Source organism: Pelodiscus sinensis, chromosome 9, assembly GCF_052426305.1.
Source record: "Pelodiscus sinensis isolate ZL-2025 chromosome 9, ASM5242630v1, whole genome shotgun sequence".
Lineage (NCBI taxonomy): Eukaryota > Metazoa > Chordata > Testudines > Trionychidae > Pelodiscus > Pelodiscus sinensis.
The window spans coordinates 11920711-11941770 of NC_143060.1; the positions used below are offsets into that span (position 1 = coordinate 11920711).

Sequence of the window (21060 nt, forward strand, 5' to 3'; positions counted from 1 at the left end):
GTGGCAGGGGGCTCCTCAGGAGTGAAACCAGAGTGCACTGGCTGCCAGCCCCACTTCCAGGGACGATAGAATAGTCGAGTAACCGATAAGAATTCATGAGGTTAGTTGTCTCTTCAGTTAACCAATATTTAACCTGCCCTGAAATCAAACTTTTGTGTAATAAAATCTATAACTTTTGTTGAGTGCCAATCATTGCTAGTACATTTTAGTTGTTTACATGATTTATTGATATTTTCTGAATTGTTCTTTAATACCATAATTTGAAGGCTTAATTTTTTTTATAATTTTTTGTTATTAATTGTTTGAATGTCTGTAATTCACAGTTATGATTTAAGCCTGACCAAATAGAAGTTGTTAAGAGTTGGAATTTAGCCTTCAGATTCATGTCCTTTCTCATCCAATGTTTATTCTTCCAGAATGTCTTTTGCTCTATTTGTTCTGGTGCTGATTTCAGTATTCGATCTTCCATCTTCTATAATGATGTTCCTAAGTAGCAATAATTTCTCACTTGCTATTCAGCTGTGTTGTTCATTGGAATCTTGTATGTTTTCCCTGGATTTTGATACGCTCATTATTTTTGTCTTGTCCACATTCAGCTCTAGGCCATATTCTTTGCCATATTTATATATAATCTTAACTAATTTTATCAGATTATCAGGGAAAAATGGAAGGAAATAGTGAGGGAGGCATTAGACACCAACAGGCATTGGTTGATGATGATGATGAAGTCAGGGGTAGGGAGCGAGTAGTTGAGTACTTGACTATTTGTTTACATCCCTATTCTAGTGTATAGTAATTGCTTTATTTGCACCCATCAGTTGCTACAGATCTTAATTATATTGGGACATTTGTAGTGGTTCTCAGACTTTTTGGAAGTCAGTGAAACACAAGTATGCTGTTTTCCCATTTCTATTGTTCTAAGATGAGCTTCAAGCTCATAATGCTGTTTATAATGCTCTATCCATGTTTGATTCCATACTGTTGTTCGTTTTATTCCTGATCAGTCTTTCCTTGTATGTGGTCCTTAACAACTCACAAAAAGATTTTAGAGGCATAGGATAATAGGCTGATTGTTCTCTAGCCTTTACAATCCATAGTGTTGTTCTGTTTTTGGGATTTGGATACAAATTGAAATTGTAAAATCCATCATGCTCTGCCAGGGCTTCCAACCCTTCCTCTTCTATGTTTTTAAACACTTCAGCTGGTATTTCATCACATCCTACTGCTTTTCTATTCAGAAGAGTTTTAATACTGCCTTAATTTCTTCATACATTATTGGTTGGCTTCCCTGATTGAGCTCTAGCTGAGGTTTTTCGAGCCTGTCGTAGTTATTTGATACATTTTTCCATAACTAATTCTTGTCATTTAGAATCTGTCATACATGGAAATATTGTCCATTTTTATCCTTAAGGGTCATATTGATTGCTTTTGTTTAGATAAAGGATCTTACCTGTTTGATACATTTCACTTTGTTCTCTTTATCCATTTGTTCAGTTTTTTGTATGTCTCATTCAGACTTTGTTAATGTGTTGCATTTATGCATTATTTTATGTAGTCTTTGATGTGCCTTTTTTTCTGTTGTTGATCTTTGTATATCGAGTGCACCTAGTTACCATTAATAATGCTCACCTTTCATATGGTGTTTGCTGCTTGCTGTCTTAATAATAATGAAAGGAAAGTTCACATGACCCTTTTCCAAGCCTACAGCAAAAAATATAATAGGGCAGCCTGTAATTTTAAAGCAGATATTAATAATCTGCTGATATTTAATAATATGTAATATTTAAATATGTAATAATACATTTGCATCTTTGCTTTCAAGCGTATTTTTAAATGGCAGAAGCCTAGAAAGCAGTTATTTAAGACTTTGGAATTATTTATTCTTTCTGTTTTAGTAGACTTAGAATGTTCGGAGGTAGTGACTCCAAAAAATGGAGAATAATTGGTTAATTAAAGCAATTATGTATTACCATTCATCTCAACATTAACAGCTATTCAACTTCCAAAGAGTATGTATTTTACATAGCTTCAAATTTGTGTGTGTATAACTAAACTTAGAATAATGAATTGAATAGATCCTTAATAATACACAGATTGAAAGAATCACCTATTACTACTTAATGTAAACATCTGTTAAAACAAATTATTTTAATTGTGCCAAAGCCAAATGTAACTTGTGCATAATCTTTACAGGAAGGAGAACATTTTGTCAAGAAAATTGGTGGCATCTTTGCCTTCAAAGTAAAAGATGGTCCTGGTGGTAAAGAAGCAACTTGGATAGTAGATGTGAAAAATGGTAAAGGCTCTGTAGATACTAATTCAGGTCAGTGCTGTTATTTCTCTATTATGTTTTTGGTATAATCTGTACCATTAGATTGAAAGGGAATCATCAGGTCCTTGAAGGATAAATACAAAAAATGAACTTCTTTAATTAATACGCACTACATTATTTTTAAAATCCTGACTTCATCATTGACAAATGAAGCTGTTTTAATCCTCATTGTATATAGCTAAGATTAAGTTCCATTCCTCTTCTCCTCCTGACCTCATGTTTCCTATGACCCTTTTTAAGGCTTCTCAGTTAGATATACAATATTTGAATAGACTATAGCTGACATACAACTCTTGGAAGGACCAATGCCAGAATTAAAAAAAAAAAGGTAGCTACTACACCAGTGGATATCGTAGAAATGCCTGAATGGACAGATAGAAGATTGTTCTTGAAATTTGGAGGGCAGCCATAATTGCAGCTGCAAATGGGAGCATGCATGGCCCATGTCCAGAATTGCTACATCCAGTGATTACCCATGTTTTCACTTGGAACTGTCATTAGTTGCTAGTGATATTGACAGGTCCAAAGTCACCAGTGAAGAATTTTCTTTTTTTCCTTCCCTTCCCCCCAAAAAAACCCTCTCTCCCCTTTTTTTAAATGGGATAAAATTGGCCTACTTTGCCAGCTGACAAAACCATGTTAACTTCAAACCCCCATTTTAAATCAACAGGGAAGCAAGAGAAATTAATATTAGCTGCATGAGTAAGAATACAAAACTTGGTGGGGATAATTGTGCTATTTTAGAAAAAGTGGAAAAGATTTTATATTCTTCTTTAAACTGCTGTAAAGTAAAAAACAAAAACCCCTAAAACTTATTCATTAAATGTACTTCAGAGAATTGGATGGTTCATGTCTTTTGTAACTTTGCCCTTGGACATAAATCTGCAACTGAGGTTCTTATAGGACAGTTTTATAATTGTTTTTCTGCAGTACCAGCAATAAGTAAGTTATTGTTAGTCTAAGGATAAGATGTTTTCAGTCATTATTCGTTCTGTTATGAATGTGTTTTATTAAGTAACAGTGCTCTGTGTAGATACTGGCCTATCTTTTGTTTTAATTAAAATCCAATCAAGAAAGTAAATGAAAACTCATTGTGGTTATAGAGACAGATGAAATAGATAACATTTTTAGTTGGCTTATGGTGAAGGAGATCTTACTCTCTTGGGGTTGCACTAATTCAGCAGCTGCGGCTATGAGCTTTTTGTTAAGAAATGTACTAAGGAAAACATAACACATGCGCCTCCTTGAAAAGCTCTGGGCAGGAAATGCCTGAACTTGGAGTTTGTATAGTGATACATATCTCCAGGAACTGTCTCAAGATTAAACAGACATCTAATCCAAGTTCAAGTTTTTATTTCTATTGTGAGATTAAGTTCATAATAAAAATCAAAAGGGTGAGAAAACATGAATCTAACTCCTGGGGTTAACATTTCAGTAATCACATAAGGATCTGTTTCCCTAATGGATAGGTAATTAAGTACAATTTTTCCAAACATAATATGAAATAATACTTCTTAGTTTTCAGCACCTTTCACAAGTATTAAAATTTCCTATGCAGTTCCAGGAGCAGAACAGGAAATGACATTTCCCTTCCCTGCAAATAAGCATCAAGCTGGTTCTGGAGGAGACACCATGTGGTGTAGATAAGCTCATGCCCATTAAAGGTGATGTTTTGTGCTCCATTTCTAACTGTACATTGACACTATGGTAAAAGACCTATTGCACTGCCACAGCTGGCTCAAATTGGCAGTCTCAAGTCAGTTGACTAGAGCTTGAGCTGCAGGGCTATAAAATTACAGATTCTCTGGCCAGAGCCTGGGACCCTTCTCCCTTGCAGCATCTCAAAGACTGGTTCCAGCCAGAGCCCAAACATCTGTCCTTGCAATTTTATTGCCCCACAGCCCAAGCCCTCTGAGTCCAAGTCAGCTGGCCTGAGCAAGCAGCGGGTCTTTGATTTCAGTATAAACATATCTTCAGAGGTATAAACACAAAACTCACAAATCAGGAGAGGCTTTAAGTGGCCCCTGATCCCTTCTGTTCCTGAACTGTTCTGCAGGCTGTAGTGGCCCCAAGGCCTCACCTCTGATGTTTACCTTCCATGCTTGGTACATTCCTTGCAGTAGGTCTTGTGAAGAGGTTGTCATAAGACAATTTTATATTTGTTTTTCTGCAGTGCCAGCAATAGGGAAATCTTCCACCAACAAGCAGGATTTATACAGTCTGATGCTTTTCTCAGCATAAAGGGGCTGGAATGTATTTGAGGATCTCTCCTTCAATCTCAGTTGAGATTAAATATTGTGGTAGATTATTGCTGTGGACTGTAATTCTTTTGGAACTGTACTGTGATCACAGTCTCATTTTACAGGCCTCATATAGTCCTCGCATATTAACAACTTCCAGTTGTCAGTGATCTGGGTTTGATTTGAACCAGCAGTCTAGAGAGAGATTTTAAATCATATTGTCATACCCCAATGCATCTAATCCCAGTGCCGTTTATTAATGAACCCACTTTTATAGCAAATGGTTTAATATTTAAGTACAGAATGACTACATAGGCTATATTGTAAAGACCTGCCTGGGATTCTCGCTGATCTTTATGTAACAGGCTTTCTTAATAACAATGTAAGAACAGCCATTCTGGGTCAGACCAAAGGTCCCACTGTCCTATCCCAGTGTCCTGTCTTCTGATAGTGGCCAATGCCAGGTGCCCCAAAGGGAATGAACAGAAGAGGTAATCATAGAACTTGAAGGGACCTCAAGAGGTCATTAAGTTCAGTCTCCTGCCCCCACGGCAGGACCAAGCACTGTCTAGATCATCCATGACAGGTGTCTGTCTAACCTGCTCTTAAATATTTCCAGTGGTGGAGTTTCCACAACCTTCCTAGGCAATTTATTCCAGTGTTTAACCACCCTGACATTTAGGAAGCTTTCCCTAATGTCCAACCTAGCCTTCCCTCGCTGCAATTTAAGCCCATTGATTCTTGTCCTATCCTCAGAGGCCAAGGAGATCATTTTTTCTCCCTCCTCTTTGTAACACTCTTTTAGATACTTGTGTAACCGTTCTGCCAAGTAGTGTCGGCAGCAGCCAGGGCTGGGTTCAATATCGAGGGGGTTCCTTTTCATCCAACCCGCATAGACCTGGCTCGATCCCCTACCCAGTAGCCTGGGAAACCCACACACACACACACACGGGTGCTTCTGAGTTACCGTGCTTCCCCACTCGCAAGCACAGAGTCTGTGTGTAGAAAAGAAAGTTTTAATGAAAGAGGAAGAGAAGTAATGTGGCATTAACTTGGGAGAACACCACAGAGTTCATAATCAACCCACAAGTAAATGTCCTAGCTCAAGAGAATTGAGCAATGTCCTTTGCCTCTCAGGTTCACAAGTCCAGCAATGTAAGTGTCCCATTCACATGTCCAACATTTCTCTGTACCCCACTCACAGTTGCTGCCCTTGGTCAGGGCAGACCAGAGCTCAGAGGTGATTTTCAGAGCTCACCTCCCACCCTTGGGGGTTGGGTGGGAATAGGTGGCGTCTTATCCATTCCATTGGCCACTCGCTGCAGCTCTCACCGGCCGCCCCACTGGCCACTTGCTCCTGCCAGCCTCTCCTGCCAGCTGGCCACCTGCTCCTGCCACCTGCCCCACTGGCTCTCTGCTCCTGCCAGCCACCCTGCTGACCACCTGCTGCTGCTTCCATGATGGGTCTGGTCCTGGGCCAAACCTAGTGATTTCAGCTCTTTGTGATGTCAGTTTCTCAGTGATTTCAGTTCTTGGCCCACCACGTAGGCTGGCCAAAAGATTCCAGCTTCCATTGGAATAATATTTAAAATAATAAAGAGACCTCTTATGGAGTCTGTTTTCGTTCTATCCTTAGAACGGAGTGGGGAGGGAAGAGAGACAGATTGAACCAGTCTTACAGCTCACACCTGGAGGTCATATAGCCTGCTGGTTCAAACTCCTCCCTCCCCAAGCCAATCCTCTTGAGTCTGTAAGGGAAAGGCTTATCCATTCGAGACTCTTTACAATGGCAGTCTCTCTTCTGCAAGCACTGGTAGTCATATTTTACAATTCTTACATTTAGGGTTAACATGGTTTGTTACCCCACAACAGCCAAATTAGTTACAGTAGGCAAAACTCCATTCTAACAATTGACCATCCATCAGGCCTATAGCACTGGTGAAACTGTATTTACGTAAGCACACCCAGGATTTTCTTTCCCATTCCAGCATGAGTTGAATTTATATATTAACAGTTGATAACTGTGAACTGTTAACTACTCTCTGAGAATGAGTAGCCAGCCAGTTATGCACCCACCTTATAGTAGCCCCATCTAGTTGCATTTCCTTAGTTTATTGATAAGAAGGTTATGCAAGACCATGTCAAATGCTTACTAAAGTCTAGGTATACCACGTCCACTGCTTCTCCCTTATCCACAAGACTTAATATCCTATCAAAGAAAGCTATCAGATTGGTTTGACATGATTTGTTCATTACAAATCCATGCTGGGTGTTACCTATCACCTTATTATCTTCCAGATGTTTGCAAATGGATTTCTTAATTACTTGCTCCATTATCTTCCCTGGCACAGAAGTTAAACTGACTGGTCTGTTGTTTTGTGGGTTGTTCTTATTTCCCTTTTTATAGATGGACGCTATATTTGCCCTTTTCCAGTCTTCTGGAATCTCTCCCAACTTTCATGATTTTTTTTAAAGATGACAACTAAAGGCTCAGATACCTCCTGTATTAGCTCCTTGAATATTTTAGGATTTCAGGGCCTGGTGACTTGTAGACATCTAAGTTTTCTAAGTAATTTTTATTTTTTTCTTTTATTTTAACTTCTAAACCTACCTCATTTCCACTAGCATTCACTATGGTGACGGGATGCCTAACATACATCTTCTTGACAAAAACTGAAACAAAGAAGTCATTAAGCACCTCTGCCATTTCCAAGTTTCCTGTTATTGTTTCTTCCTCTTCACTGATCAGTGAGCCTACCCTGTCCTTGATCTTCCTCTTGCTCCTAATATACTTGTAGAACATCTTCTTGTTACCTTTTATTCCTCTAGCTAGATTTAGGTCATTTTGTTCCTTTGCCTTTCTAATCTTGCCCCTGCATACCTGTGTTGTTTGCTTATATTCATCCTTTGTAATTTGACCTAGTTTCCACTTCTTATACAACTTTTTTTTTTAATGTTTAGATCATATAGTATCTCCCAGTTGATCCAAGGTGGTCTCCTGCCATACTTCCTGTCTTTCCTATGGAGTGGAATAGTTTGGTTTTGGGCCTTTAATAATGTCCCTTTGAAAGGCTGCCAACTCTCTTCAGTTGTTTTTCCTCTTACTCTTGTTTCCCATGGGATCTTACCTACCAGCTCTCTGAGTTTACTAAAATCTGCCTTTCTGAAATCCATTGTCTCTATTTTGCTGTTCTCCCTTCTACCATTCCTTAGAATCATGAATTCTGTGATTTCATGATCGCTTTCACCTAATCTGACAAATATTTGTTAAAACTTAAACAGCAAATAGTACAACACGGGTTGTACCCACAAAAGCTCATGATACCATCTACATTTTTTGTTAAGTCTCTAAGGTGCTGCAGGACTATTCATTGTTTAAGTTTTTTTTTCCAGTTACAAACTAACACGGCTACCGCTCTGAAATATTTGTTAGTGATTATGTCATTACCTGCTGATGAGGCTTGCTTGTATTTTATCTGTTCCTTCCACCTTCTGCAGAGCTATGTCAATAAACAACATGTGACACTCTAGACCATGACTTCTTTTAATATAATTCCACTAGTTTGCATTCTCAGGAACTTTAATGTAACTCAACTTGCCATTTCTCTCAACTTGCCATTTCTCTCAACTTGAAGCTGAACAGTTGAACTCTGTCTCTGTTACATGTTACAGATAAGAAAGCTGACTGTATCATTACAATGGCTGATTCTGACTTGTTGGCTTTAATGACTGGCAAAATAAATCCACAGACAGTAAGTAAAATGAAAATTAAATGAAAAGATGAATATATGTTTTGTTTTGTTTTGTTTTGTTTTTAATTTATTTTACTGGCTATTTAACTGAGGCAGAGCCTTTCATTTTTTCTAGATTCTTTTGGCTAAGTGATCAATATTTTTTTTTATGCAAGAGTATTTTTCAACACCTGCTAGAGCTAAAAGATAGCAAATACAAATTTTTATGCTAATGTATTTCCAGTTTATTTGGCAGAATGTTTGCCTGACAGTCTGTAAGTGCAATGAATGCATTTCCTGTTTAGAATTGCTTCATTATTCAGCCTTATTATAACAAGACTACATGGTGAAGAAATGAATAGCAAGAAGTACACTAGTCACAAAACACCTAAGTACTGAACAGTTCAAAACAAGGCAGTGACTGCACCACAGTTCTTCTAAGATTCTGTAGGTAAAGCCTTACCTTGCTTTTTAAAATGTTAACTCCCTCATTTTTTAAACTCTGTTTATTAAATTCCTGCTGTTTTTAAGTGAGCATCACTGGGGCATTTAGAAATTTATGAAGTTCCTGCTCACAGTTCCATAGATAAGGATGAATTGAGCATTTTTGCACTTGAACCAGAGATTCAACCAGTTGGTTGTATATGAAAAATAAAGCATATTCTCACCAAAATTCAGCACTCGCTTTTTGTGAGACTTTACAAGTAAATATATATTTAGTTTACAAGCTAATTTTATTACTTTAAAATGAGTCATTGAGTAATTTAGCACTTGATGTTGAATCTCATCTTTGTCCTGAATAATCTTAATATTGGAATAACACAGATGTTTTACACTGTTCTGATACTTAAAAACTCATTGTAATCCTATGTGTAGGCTATTTATAAAGGCAATTTTAGAATTAATGGTCTCCTTCACCCCCCAGTTCTTCGTAAGTGGAAGTTTCTCCTTTAGTATGACAATGAAGAATTTTGCTTTTCTACATAGAATTTCACGTATAACTGATCTCTTTCAAAATGGCTGTTCGTCTTCCATTATTCTGAATGGGACTGAAGGCCTGGGCTGTTCTCAGATGGTCATTTTTAGAAGAGATTGTTTCCCATAGTGTTTCTCTCTGGCTTCTGACAGCATAAGGGGTTTCACTTATTGGAAACAAGTGGTGACAGTGGCCAGTTTGATTGTGGCAGCTGTGCTCTGTCCCATTGAGAATAATGTGAGAGGATGGTCATTCAGAAAGAGGTTGACTCTTGAGTTTCTCTAATTTTTATTAACCAGCCTTTGCGATAGATAAAACTTTCATTTTTGAAATAAAGGCAAAGAAGACTATTAACCTAAAAAAGAGTGTTTAGAAAAGCTATACATTATACTGAGTGAATTAACCAGGTAAGCTAAGAGGGGAAACTTGGAGTCTGAAGGCTGCAGGAAAGGTGGAAATTAATGTCTTTATGTGGAGGACAGTGGGGTGCACAAGGGAAGAAGAAAGTAGTGTTGTTTATAGGGTGATATAGACAATACAAGCATCATTGAGAATTTGAGGAAGAAATGAAGGAGGAAAGGAAGAAGGAATCCCATCTTGGATTCAGTATGTAAAAGGTATAATATGTAAAGAGTCTAAAATGCAGTAGTTTGCCATGGATAATTGTTGTAGAGAAGCAGGCATATGACTTTTTTTTCTTGATTCTTTTAACTGTGAAAATGTTGCAGAGGTAATGTGTTTGGTCTGTAAAGAAATTACAACCCATGCTACAAAGTTTTTTTTATATTCTGTATTGCCATACTATTTGAATGCCTCAGAATATTAGGCATAAACTTTGGATGAAGTGGTAAAATCACCACAAGACAGCATCACCTGCAAAGATTAGAAGCGTCAATACCAAAGGGGAAAATAACATTCTTCATTTTCATCTTTGCAGGCTTTCTTTCAAGGTAAACTGAAGATTTCTGGGAACATGGGCATGGCTATGAAGCTTCAGAATCTACAGCTCCAGCCAGGCAAAGCTAAACTTTGAATTCATGTGACTGTACTTCACAAACAAGACTTAATATATTTGTCAAAATCTAGAGTGGAACCAGGCACCGAAAGTAACAGGAATACAGGTTTTTCTAAATGTAGGTAATGAAATCCATCTTTCCTAAAATTAGTAGAGAACTAATTGAGATTTCAGTATGGTCTTCCTGAATTCCATAGTGCAAAGTGAATGGAGTAATTGTAACTTTAGGCTAAACTGAGGCACTAATAATGAGTATAAACTGTATAATGCAAGGAATTATGTAAACAAAATTTGGTGTTAATTAGTCTGAAATTATTTTTAAAAGCCTCACATATTTTTAATAAGAAAGGTCACTTTGCTGTCATTGAACTTCAACAAATTGCTTCTTAAGTTAAAATGATTTCATCAGAGGGAGGGATATCTATAGCTACATAACTCTTCTTAAACTTAGAATCTGCTTTTAAAGTATTTCCCATACTACAACTTTGGGAAATTAAAAAAATACCTCTAAGTAAATAAAACTTTCAGAATTAGTGGTCAGACCAAAATTTGCTTTGAAATTCACAGCATTAATTGTAATGTCTTATCACTTTGAAATAAGATTGAGAGGAAAATCAAATAACATTAAAATATTCTTTGCTTAAATACTTGTTTATAAAATTTTCCTATAATTGGTAATTATCTTTGAGTTCTTACCTAATACTGTAAAATATTCTTATTTCTTCATATTTGGTTTTGGGGAAATAATGTATTCTTTCAAATGTTTAATAGAAAATTAAATATGTTTTCCTCTTCAGTGTGACTTTTTTTGTCAAATTTTTTATACAGATTGGTTTTCATGGTGCATACTGTGAGGATTATAAGGACAATTTTTCTGTGGACCACAACCAAGTGCATGACAGAGCAATCTATCATCTCCTGGAGAATTCTTTGTAGTCCTAAAAACCCAGTGTCTGGGGAAGAAACTTCTCAAATAATGTACTGATTTTATATATTTGTTTAATTTAGCCAACAATCAGAAAGCATAAAATACATATCAAATTAAAAAAGAACATCAAATCTTCAAATTAATATTAATATCAGATTGATTAAACCATACTACATAAACCTATAATTCTTTTAAAAATTACCTAGTAATTTGGAAGACAGTCTCTGTCAGCCCCCAAATAACAGGACATTGTCAATCTCAATGCCAGCTGATATATTTGTCATTGCAACAGGGAAGATTAAATCACTCCCAAGCTGAAGCTCTCTGATGCCAAATGTGACAGTCCCTGCCCTAATTATAGATAGGTAGGCAACATCACGCACCTGCAGAGAGCGATGGACAAGAGCAAGGAAGAGGTAGAAGGGATATCAGTGCATGGGATGGGAATTAACAACTCAAGGTTTGCAGATGATATAGTTATCATCAAGGAAGATGAAGAGAAGCTAGCGAGAACGGTGCAGGTACTAAATGAGGAAGGGAAGCGATATGGACCGATTATGAATATCGATAAAATGAAGACAATGGCATTTGGAGATAAGGAAATAGGAAAATCAGTGTAGATGGGATCGAACTAGAGAACATAGAGAAGTTCACATATTTGGGGAGCAACATGACGTATGATCTAGAGTGTAAGAAGGAAATAACAACTAGAATAGCAAAAGCAAGAGTGAGTTTGAAGGCGATGGATAATATCTGGAAAAGTAAAGCAATTAGCTTAGGAATGAAGCTGAGTGTCTTGAAAATGTGTGTATTTAGCAGCATGTTGTACAGATGTGAGACATCGGTGATAATGAAAGATTTGAAGAGAAGGATATTGGTGTTCAAGAGGAGTTGTTATTGAAAGATCCTGAGAATAGGATGGATGCAGAAGGTCACCAACGAGGAATTTATATAGGAAGATACAGTCGAAGGAGAGCCTACTGCAGAAGGTTATACAACGAAAGTTATAGTTATTCGGGCATATCTGCAGAATGAACGATCAGTGAAAAGTTAAGACCCTGGTATTTGGCAGAATGGATCATCCGAATAGGAGAAGCAGACCCCGCAGAGAATGGGTAGATGATGTAATAGATTGGTGAGGAGCTAGTCTACAGAAACTAAGCCACTCCGCACTGGACAGGGAAAGATGAAAGAAAATAGTGAGGGAACTATTGGACACCAACGGGCGTTGAGCCCATGGTTGTTGATGATGATGATGATGATGATAAGGCAACCGTCTTCCCTGTCTCCTCTAAAACAGTTGTGTGAAAGATTCCAATACAATTCAAGATATTATGGCTTAGTATACTTACAATTCCAACAAAACATTTAGATTAAAATAAGTTTCAAGATTCAAGCATATGACCCTGAACCTCTACAATACATGTGATCTTTTAGATAGCAGTGCTAATCTGGGGCAGTTTTAGATGTTTAAGGAAATATCTCATGAACATATTCTCAAATTCTTTTAAGTCTATCCACATGTCCATTACCAGCCATCTGCTGGAGTGAAAAAACAAGACCAAAAATCGAAGTACAAGCTTGTTAAGATGCAGGTTACCCTCTACTAATAAAAAATTAGAAAAGAATACAAAACCAAAAAGGTTGATACTCATTGTGGTTTTCTGGTACGTGGTTGAAATGATTAGCTGGGTTTGTTAGCTCAGCTATTGAATGTCAACAATCTTGTTGACTGGCTAGTATCACTTGGTTATACCTGTAGATGCTGCATATCAGATATTGCAAATTGCTGTTGTCCTGCCCTTTGACCTTTAGTCAGCCATTGTGGCAGCATATGGCAAGAGGCCAGCAGTGAAAGCCAGAAGCAATAGTTTCTTTACCTTCATTTTTTGAATATTATGACCTGACAGGTTCCTACTTTTTGGAACTACTCAGGAATTTCTTGGCAAAATCCAAATGAGTAACTGCCCTTCAGAAATTATCCAGTATCCAGTAGGGTGTGAATTAGCTTTTATTCAAATAACTGCCCACTTTTACTAATTTAAAGATTAAAAAAAAAGTTTACTGATCAAAATATATCCAGTCAGCATGTTCATATTCATTTTGAGATATTTGACAGGCATGGTTCCATCTGCAGACAGTATCTCAACTGTCCTATAACAGTCCTTACTTGAAAATATTCCAAATTAGCAAAAACTGGAACTGTAATCAGAGAAAGCAATGTATTGCATTAAATCTTTTAGTTGTGCACATATTCTTAAGACTAAGCGACTGTTCCTGTTCTACAAAATTCCCTTTTATGTTTTCATCATCATCATCAACCATGGGCTCAACGCCTTTTAGTGCTTTTACATTTTGGTACTCAGCAAATGCCAACATTTTTTACACTCCTTTTCAGTGAAAGATTAGATTTTGCTTCAGTTTTCTTATATAGGCCTCTATCCTCTGCATAATATTTGCTCTTGATCTATAGGAGCTGCATATAAAGTATTTAATGCAGGCTATATTGCTGCATAAACTTAAGCAAAACTCCACTTTGAAATCCTGGGAGTTACCAAGCCCCAGCCCCACCTCCTGCCCAGCCCCCTTCTGTGGCATCCCGCACATGCAGCCAGGTGCGACAAGGCCTCCAGAGCCAAACCACCAGGAGCTCTGCCTCCAGGCAGCCCCCTCAGCCCTGAGCCTCTCTCCCCCCTTCCAAGTTCACATTCCCCCTTCCCACAAGTGACACAAACTGAGGAACGCACTTTTTTTTTCAAAGCAGTTTATTTTCTAAGGGTACGTCTAGACTACCGCGTTTTGTCGACGGAAGTTTTGTCGACAGATACTGTCGACAAAACTTCCGTCGACAAAGAGCGTCCAGACACATTGAGTTCTGTCGACAAAGCAAGCTGCTTTGTCGACAGAACTCCGTAGTCTGGACGCAATGTTACAGGCAATAACACCTTCTGTCGACAGAGTTCTGTCCACAGAAGGTGTTATGCCTCGTAAAATGAGGTATATCAGCGTCGACAAAACTGCTGAGTTCTGTCGACATTATGTTGACAGAACTCAGCGGTAGTGTAGACGCTGGTATAGTTTTGTCGACAAAAGTCCACTTTTGTCAACAAAACTAGGTAGTCTAGACACACCCTAAGACAGACATTATTTTTCTCTGAAGCAAAGAGTTATTTATTTTCATTTGTTCAAAAACCAACAGTTAAATAAAGCGTAAAAGAGTTTTCAGCATCACCTGTCTCCATTCTCAGTGAGTGGGGACTGAGTAGAATGGGTGAATGTGGGGCTGGGAGGAGTTGCAGGGAGGAAGGCACCAGGGGCATGGGGCACTCCCATTGCTCCCTCAGGGCTTCCCGAATGGGTAGGCCCAGCTGGTGGGCTTGCCAGGTGGCAGCTGTCTGGGGCTGCCCAAACTCTCCCCCCTCTATCTCCGTCTGTGTCCTTCACGCAGGGAGGAAGGCCTCCCCTTTCCTCTCTACAAGGTTGTGCAGCACATAGCATGCTGCAACCACATCAGGGATGTTGTGTTCCTAGCAGGCACCTAAACCTGCCTTTCAAACGGCGCACTCCACCTGGAAGCGAGCCCTATTGAGGTGGGAGTTGAACAGTTCCCTGCTCACATCCAGGTGGCCAGCGTAGGGCTTCATGAGCCAGGGCATAAAGGGGTACGCCACATCGGCCACGATGCACATAGGCATCTGCACATCCCTGACTGCCAAGTTCCTCTCTGGGAAGAATGCTGCAGCCTGCAGTACAGGTAGGAGTTCCTGAACACACAGGCGTTGTGTGCCCGGCCTGACCACTCGACACACACATCAGTGAACTGTCCCCTATGGTCGACTAAGACCTGCAGCACCAATAGCCCTTCCTATTGATGTATTGTGCTGCTCGATGGGGCGGGGCGCGGATGGGGATGTGGGTCCCGTCCAGTGCTCCACCGCAGTTTGGGAACCCCAGGCCTGCAAATCTGGCCAGGATGGTCTGCAGGTCTCCGAGGTGGACGGTCCTGTGGAGCAGCTCCGCTTTGATGGCCGTCACCACCTGCAGAATGGGACAAATAGAAACACAGAGAACAGGACATTAGAAGTGCTCCCACTTTCCCCCCAGGCCCCAAAAGCCCCCCCCCCCCGACAATCCCTTCCCCACCCCCTGCACCATGGCAGGGTGAGGCTGAGAGTGCTGCTACCTCTGCCACCCCATCCCCAATTCCCTGTGCCTAGTCCTGACTGCCCTCCCGGACTGTCCCCTGAGAGTGACTTACCTCCATCAAGACGGACCCAATGGTAGACTTCCCCACTCCAAACTGATGCCCCACGGAGCGGTAGTTGTTGGGGGTGGCCAGCTTCCACAGCGCAATGGCGACGCACTTCTCCAGGGGGATGGTGGGCTGCAAGTGGGTGTCCTGGTGTTGCAGGGCAGTGGCGAGCCAGGTACAGAGCTCCTGGAATGTGGCCTTCCGCATCCGGAAGTTTCTGAGCCACTGATCGTCATCCCACTGCTGCAGCACTAGCCAGTCCCACCAGTCCAAACTGGTGTCCAGCATCCAAACCCGCCTCTCCAGGAAAAAGTTGGGGGGCAAGGGCAGCAGGGTTGCAGCCTGAGTGAGGGGCTCAAAGCTGAGCTCAGGATCCAACTCTGCTGCCAAGGTCATCATTCTCTCCTGAGCATGAGGCAGAGCTTCCAGCAGCACGGTGTGGGGCCATTGCCTGCCCAGAGGCAGCTCAGGCTCCATGTCCAAAAAAGCCAAAATAACACACAAAAGAAACAAACACAAGAACAAAAATACAAACAAAAAAGTCAAAACCCAAGCAAACAAACAAACACAGAAGCAAACAAAAACAGACAAACCAGATAATATACAGCTGTGGTGTCCGACAAAGCAAGGCAACCAGAGCCAGGAAGACTGCAGCAGCTTTGCTTTCCCTGTAAAGGTTGGCAAGCTAGAAGCAGGAGCAGAGGCAAGGCTGTCCAGGAGTATCCCTTTAAGTGTGCGTCTCTGCAGAGACCATGCAGCAAGCAGTGCCTGGGCTTTATGGCTGCCCCTGTGACCTTTCAGAAGCACTTCCAGGTGCCTCCTCCTGTCCACAGAGCGTCCCGCAGTCTGGATGCTCTTATGTCAACAAAGCGAGGTAGTCTGGACGCTCTATGTCGACGTTTTGTCAACGTAAGCCTGTACTCTAGACATACCGTCTGTCTCTACGTCCTTATCATAACTCATGTTAAAGGAGGAAAATCATTCTTTCTCCATTATTATGCTACTGCATGTGATGCATACAAGATGCACATTTCTTTAATGTCTCTTGTATTGGACTTCTAAATGTCCTCAGGCTTGGAGAAATGAAGTAGACCAGGCTGAGTTCTTAGCAGCACATCATATGCTAGCATCACTGTACAGTCATAGTTAAGTCTGTGTTCAGTTTTACAATTAAAATGGGAGATCACACTTGTTTTGTATGAAAAACAGTGCATCTGCCCCAAATTTTTGGCATATAATCTGAGTATAGTTTGAATTTTCTGAACAATTTCAAGAAAATCAGTTAATTTCTTCCCCACACATGAATGAGTGCTTTTCAAGAACAGAGCATATAGAAGTGAATGCTGGTGTAAGCTTGTCTCTTAATGTTGGTAGAGATCTTGGGGAGGCAGTATTGACAAGCTGGCATCCTTGCAGGGGCAGAGTTAAAGTTGTGCAGTGCTGGCTTTGTCATTAAAGTCATTCTAGTGGTGATGTGTGTGCCTTTGGTCTGAGGATCAAAAGATATATTGTGTTTGTTTCCTTGGTTTTGAGTTAGATGTGTTGTATGTACACCAATCTTCATTCTCTCACAATGGTGTTTTTGTGTACTAAATTAGAAACAGGCATCCACTATCAGGTTTCTCCCATTGTGCAATGTTCTCACCTGTTATAGCCACACAATTCTGATCACATGGAATGTTTACCCCATATTATCTTAATAGAAAAGAAACTATTCAAATGTCAGTGAGAAGTGAAAATCACTAAGTTCCCTGCTCATGTGTGGTTGAATTAACTTCCTTCATAACGCCGAATTTGTTTGTGATTTCAGCTTTGCTTGTGCCCAAAAATCACTTGCTTTATTCACTGGTGATGGAAAAAGGGGGCAAAGCCCTTCTGTGAGGTAACCTAAACTTGGTTTGCATGTGTCTTTCATTTCCAGACTCTCCATGTATGTCTCAGATGTTGTATTATATAAACAGTTCATTACCAAAGCCTTTGTCACTTCTTTAAGAGCCTGTGCATACAAAAAGATTCTGTGTTTGCCACCATAGCTCTTCGTATCAAGGACCTTAAAAACAAACACTTCTCTTTCAGGCAGTAGGCTTAATAATTTCAGGTTCCCAGCTCGTAGGAACCAAAATTCAGCTTCAGAAGTTAAACTTTATAAAGCGTCCCCTTTGTTTGTGGGTGTCAGTGAATAATCTTTCTTTTTGAAACATGTCAGTATTTTTATCAGCTGAAATTAAGTTGTTGATCATCTATCAATATATTTTAGAAATGTGCATCTGTTTGTCCATGAGTCTGTTCAAGAACTCCTCCTAAATGGTAAGAACTAGAACCACCAAATTTGGTCTGCAGCTTCCTCTTAGCCTAACTTAAGGTCAGGGTTTGGTTGTGCCAGGTAAATGGAAAGTGCTGGGAATGGGACTGTGTTCCATAACATAGAAACAAAGAGGGCACAGAAAGGAGGGACCCGATACCGACAGTGGCCATTGGGGGTAGTGAGCACAGGGGTGAGCTATGCTGCAGATTTGACCCCGGGGGGCAGCCGTACGACCAAGAGAGTGGCGAGCAAGAGCTGGGACTTGCCCTCTTGCCTTCCACCAGAATGGGTAAGTAGCCCCCCTGCCCCAAACCCTTTCTCTCCCAGCCCTTGGTCGCAGCACTGGCAGGTACAAAAGGCCCCTCCTAGCCGGGGGAGAGGAGCGGGGAACAGAAAGCCCCTGCCAGCTGCAGGGTAAGGGAGTGAGAGACCCCCTGCTCTGAGCTCCTCTTCACCCCCCAAACCTCACTCTTGCGCATACACCCCCCCACATCCCCAGCCCTGTGCCCTTAGTCTCTCCTCACCTGCCACCTCCCACCCTGACTCCTGCATCCCCATTCCTCTCTCCTCCTGCCTTGCCTCTCCCCATCTCCAAGGCTTTGCCCTGACTCCTGCACCACCACCCCATACCTCTTGCCCCCTGCCCTGAAGGACCTGGGCAACACCCGGTAAATCTTCTAGTTGTGTATTAAATTGAAATTTTGTATTAAAAATGTTCAAAACTCATTTCAGTACATGTAGAAAATGAAATCCATGTCTCTGAGGCTGAGCTGATGAGCAAAGGTATGATTAACTCAGCAGATTTGGCTTGCAAGAATTTGTTATATTCTTTCACTCTGGGTTCATAGCCCCTGATTTTTTGTCCCATATTTTGGGTTTGAACCTACCTGTTCTGCCATATCTGAAGTCTGGGTGATGCACCATGTAGTTTTGATAGTTTCCACCTAAAACCATAGATCTGACTGCTTAAAATCAGTGATTTTGGGTGCCCAACTTGAGACACTTAAAAGGGAGATGATTTTTAGAGTGTAGAGGCTTAGCACTTTCTAAAAATTAAGCTACTTTAAAGTATCTCAATTTGGACACTTAAAGTCACTAATCACTTTTGAAAATTTAGGACATACATTCAGGATCACAACATTTTTGAGAATGCCTCACCCAAATGAGCCGAAATCGAGTACATTTGCTAGAGTGCTCTCCATTGCTGACTGAATGCACATGAACAACCGGTCTGGGCTATTTAGGGAGTTTTCAGCTTCAAGCGTCTACAGTTTTATAGGTTGTCAGAGAGGGTTGTCCCTATGGCCACATAGGAAGGAAAACATAGAAGTTTGAAGCGGGATAGGATTGGACAGATGTATGGATATTTTTTGTTATACTATCAGGAGCATGTACCTGTGGTTACAAGAGTACTATGAGGAGTACAGGATCTGCCGAAAAACCTCCCCGCTGTCGGCAGAGCCACAGCTACACTTTACTTTCACTTTTGAAAGGGTGCGTTATCAGCACAGCGCCTGAGCGTGAGTATGCAAATGAAGCCCAGGATATTTAAATCCCAGGCTCATCTGCACTTCTGAAGTGCTTGATTTGCATCCCTGTCGGCAGAGGGATGAAGTCTAGACGTAGCCTAAGAGGATACATGGAGATGCTAACAGGGAAACTCCTTCACCCAAGAAAGGGCAATCCCACAAATCCAAGCCAGTTCCGTCCCTTATGGGGTCTCTGGACAAGAGCTTGCCAGGGCTGTGATCACCCACTGTGCCCCAAGGATCTCAGGACCTGGCTACAATTCCAAAACAGGCTAGCAAGCCTAAGCCTCTTGCAGCACAAAACTGAGGACAACCCCAGTATCACTGGCTGCACTGATCCCACATTCCGCTATTGATAAAAATAGTGGTTTCACCAAAGCCCCACTCTCAACACCATCAGCATGTGCGCCTTCCCCAATACCTGGCAAATCAAAAGGCACACAGGCACAGAACCTCCTGCCACCTATGCCTCAAACTTGTTCTTTTACATCTGTAGACCAACTAAAAGTTACCGCAGTATGCACAACCCCGCTTTTTGGTACTGACGCCTCCCCGGCACTAGCCAGGTTCTCTCCAGCAACTATAACAGCTGCTGCACCTCCTTTATCTAGCGAGGAGGAAACCGTGTCTCTCTCAAACGCCGTCTCACCCGAGTATTCCTCTCCTAGGAGGAAGATGCCTCAGCCACAACCGATGATGCCTCAGTGGCACCCCAACCAATGGCTATCATCTCTTATGCCTGTGCCTCCCACTTGACCCTACTGGGACTCGTGTGCATCTTTCAGAACACACCAGCAGCAGCAACTGTACCATCATGCAGGTTAGGTTTACTCGAGACCCACATCTGTGACCTCCCTAGATGTGTCTGGGGATCACACTGACTTTGATCACTCTTTCAGCAACAATGACTCAAACGATTCATCTCACTCACCAACTCAGTTGTCCTCCCCACCAGAGGATGCCCTCATGCCACCGCCTCCCACAGCAGGCAGTGATTCCAGGGCTTTCCAGGACCTCTTTAGAAGGGTGGCTGATGTGTTAGAAATTTCATAAATGACGCAGCCTGACACCCAACATAAACTCACCAGCCTCTTACACACTACATCAGCAGTTAAATTAGCGCCACCCATGGGCCCTGCCCTCCTGGATCCCTCTAAATGACTGTGGCAAACACCCGCAAATATCTGCAGTGAGTAAAAAAGCAAATAGAAAATATTGTGTCTTCTTGCAGGGTGCAGAGTTTCTCTTTACACACTCTCCTGCCAACTCCCTTGTAGCTGATGCTGCCAACCAGAGGGCCAAACATACCTTAGTAAAATCCAGTACCCCTGGTAAGGAGTGGAAATCCAGTCCCCCTGGTAAGAAAAGGGTAGAAAAGCCTACTCCTTTATCTCCCTCCAACTACGCATCTCAAATGACACGGATATGCTGGCAAAATATACACATCACATCTTTGAACAGATACCCGCTTTTATTCAGTATCTTCCAGAACAGAAAAGGGAGCAGTTTAAAGCCAACACAGATAAGGGCTCCCTAATAGCCAGGATAGCCCTAGAGGCTGCCCTTGACTCCACTGACACTGACACTCATTCTCTAGCAGCCGTGATAGTGATGAGGAGACTTCTGGCTTCCCAAAGGAAAGTCCAGACAAGGTGTGATGGGTCCGCGGAGACCCGCATACCCCCAGCTGCTTCTCCGAAAGTGGGGGAAAGCCGGACCAGGGAAAAAGCGGCTTGCGAGCAGCAGTTGTAA

General features: G+C 41.2%; 2 protein-coding genes across 2 annotated transcripts in view; one reads left to right on the forward strand and one right to left on the reverse strand.

The window, feature by feature from the left end:
• Positions 1-11090, forward strand: part of SCP2 (sterol carrier protein 2) — a 57378-nt gene extending 46288 nt beyond the window's left edge. Inside the window, exons 14-16 of the mRNA XM_006126385.4 lie at positions 2194-2323; positions 8245-8324; positions 10217-11090. Coding sequence (XP_006126447.3) covers positions 2194-2323; positions 8245-8324; positions 10217-10312 — 306 coding nt within the window. The 3' untranslated portion in view covers positions 10313-11090. The remainder of the gene's footprint in view (positions 1-2193; positions 2324-8244; positions 8325-10216) is intronic.
• A 3855-nt stretch (positions 11091-14945) lies between these two features.
• On the reverse strand, positions 14946-20665 carry LOC142830542 (uncharacterized). The gene is made up of 2 exons (XM_089780422.1): positions 15481-20665; positions 14946-15260 (listed from the first exon to the last, which is right to left on the reverse strand). The coding sequence occupies exons 1-2, from the start codon at positions 15949-15951 to the stop codon at positions 15060-15062; spliced, it is 672 nt and encodes a 223-aa protein (XP_089636548.1). The 5' UTR covers positions 15952-20665; the 3' UTR covers positions 14946-15059.
• Between the last annotated feature and the right edge of the window lie 395 nt (positions 20666-21060).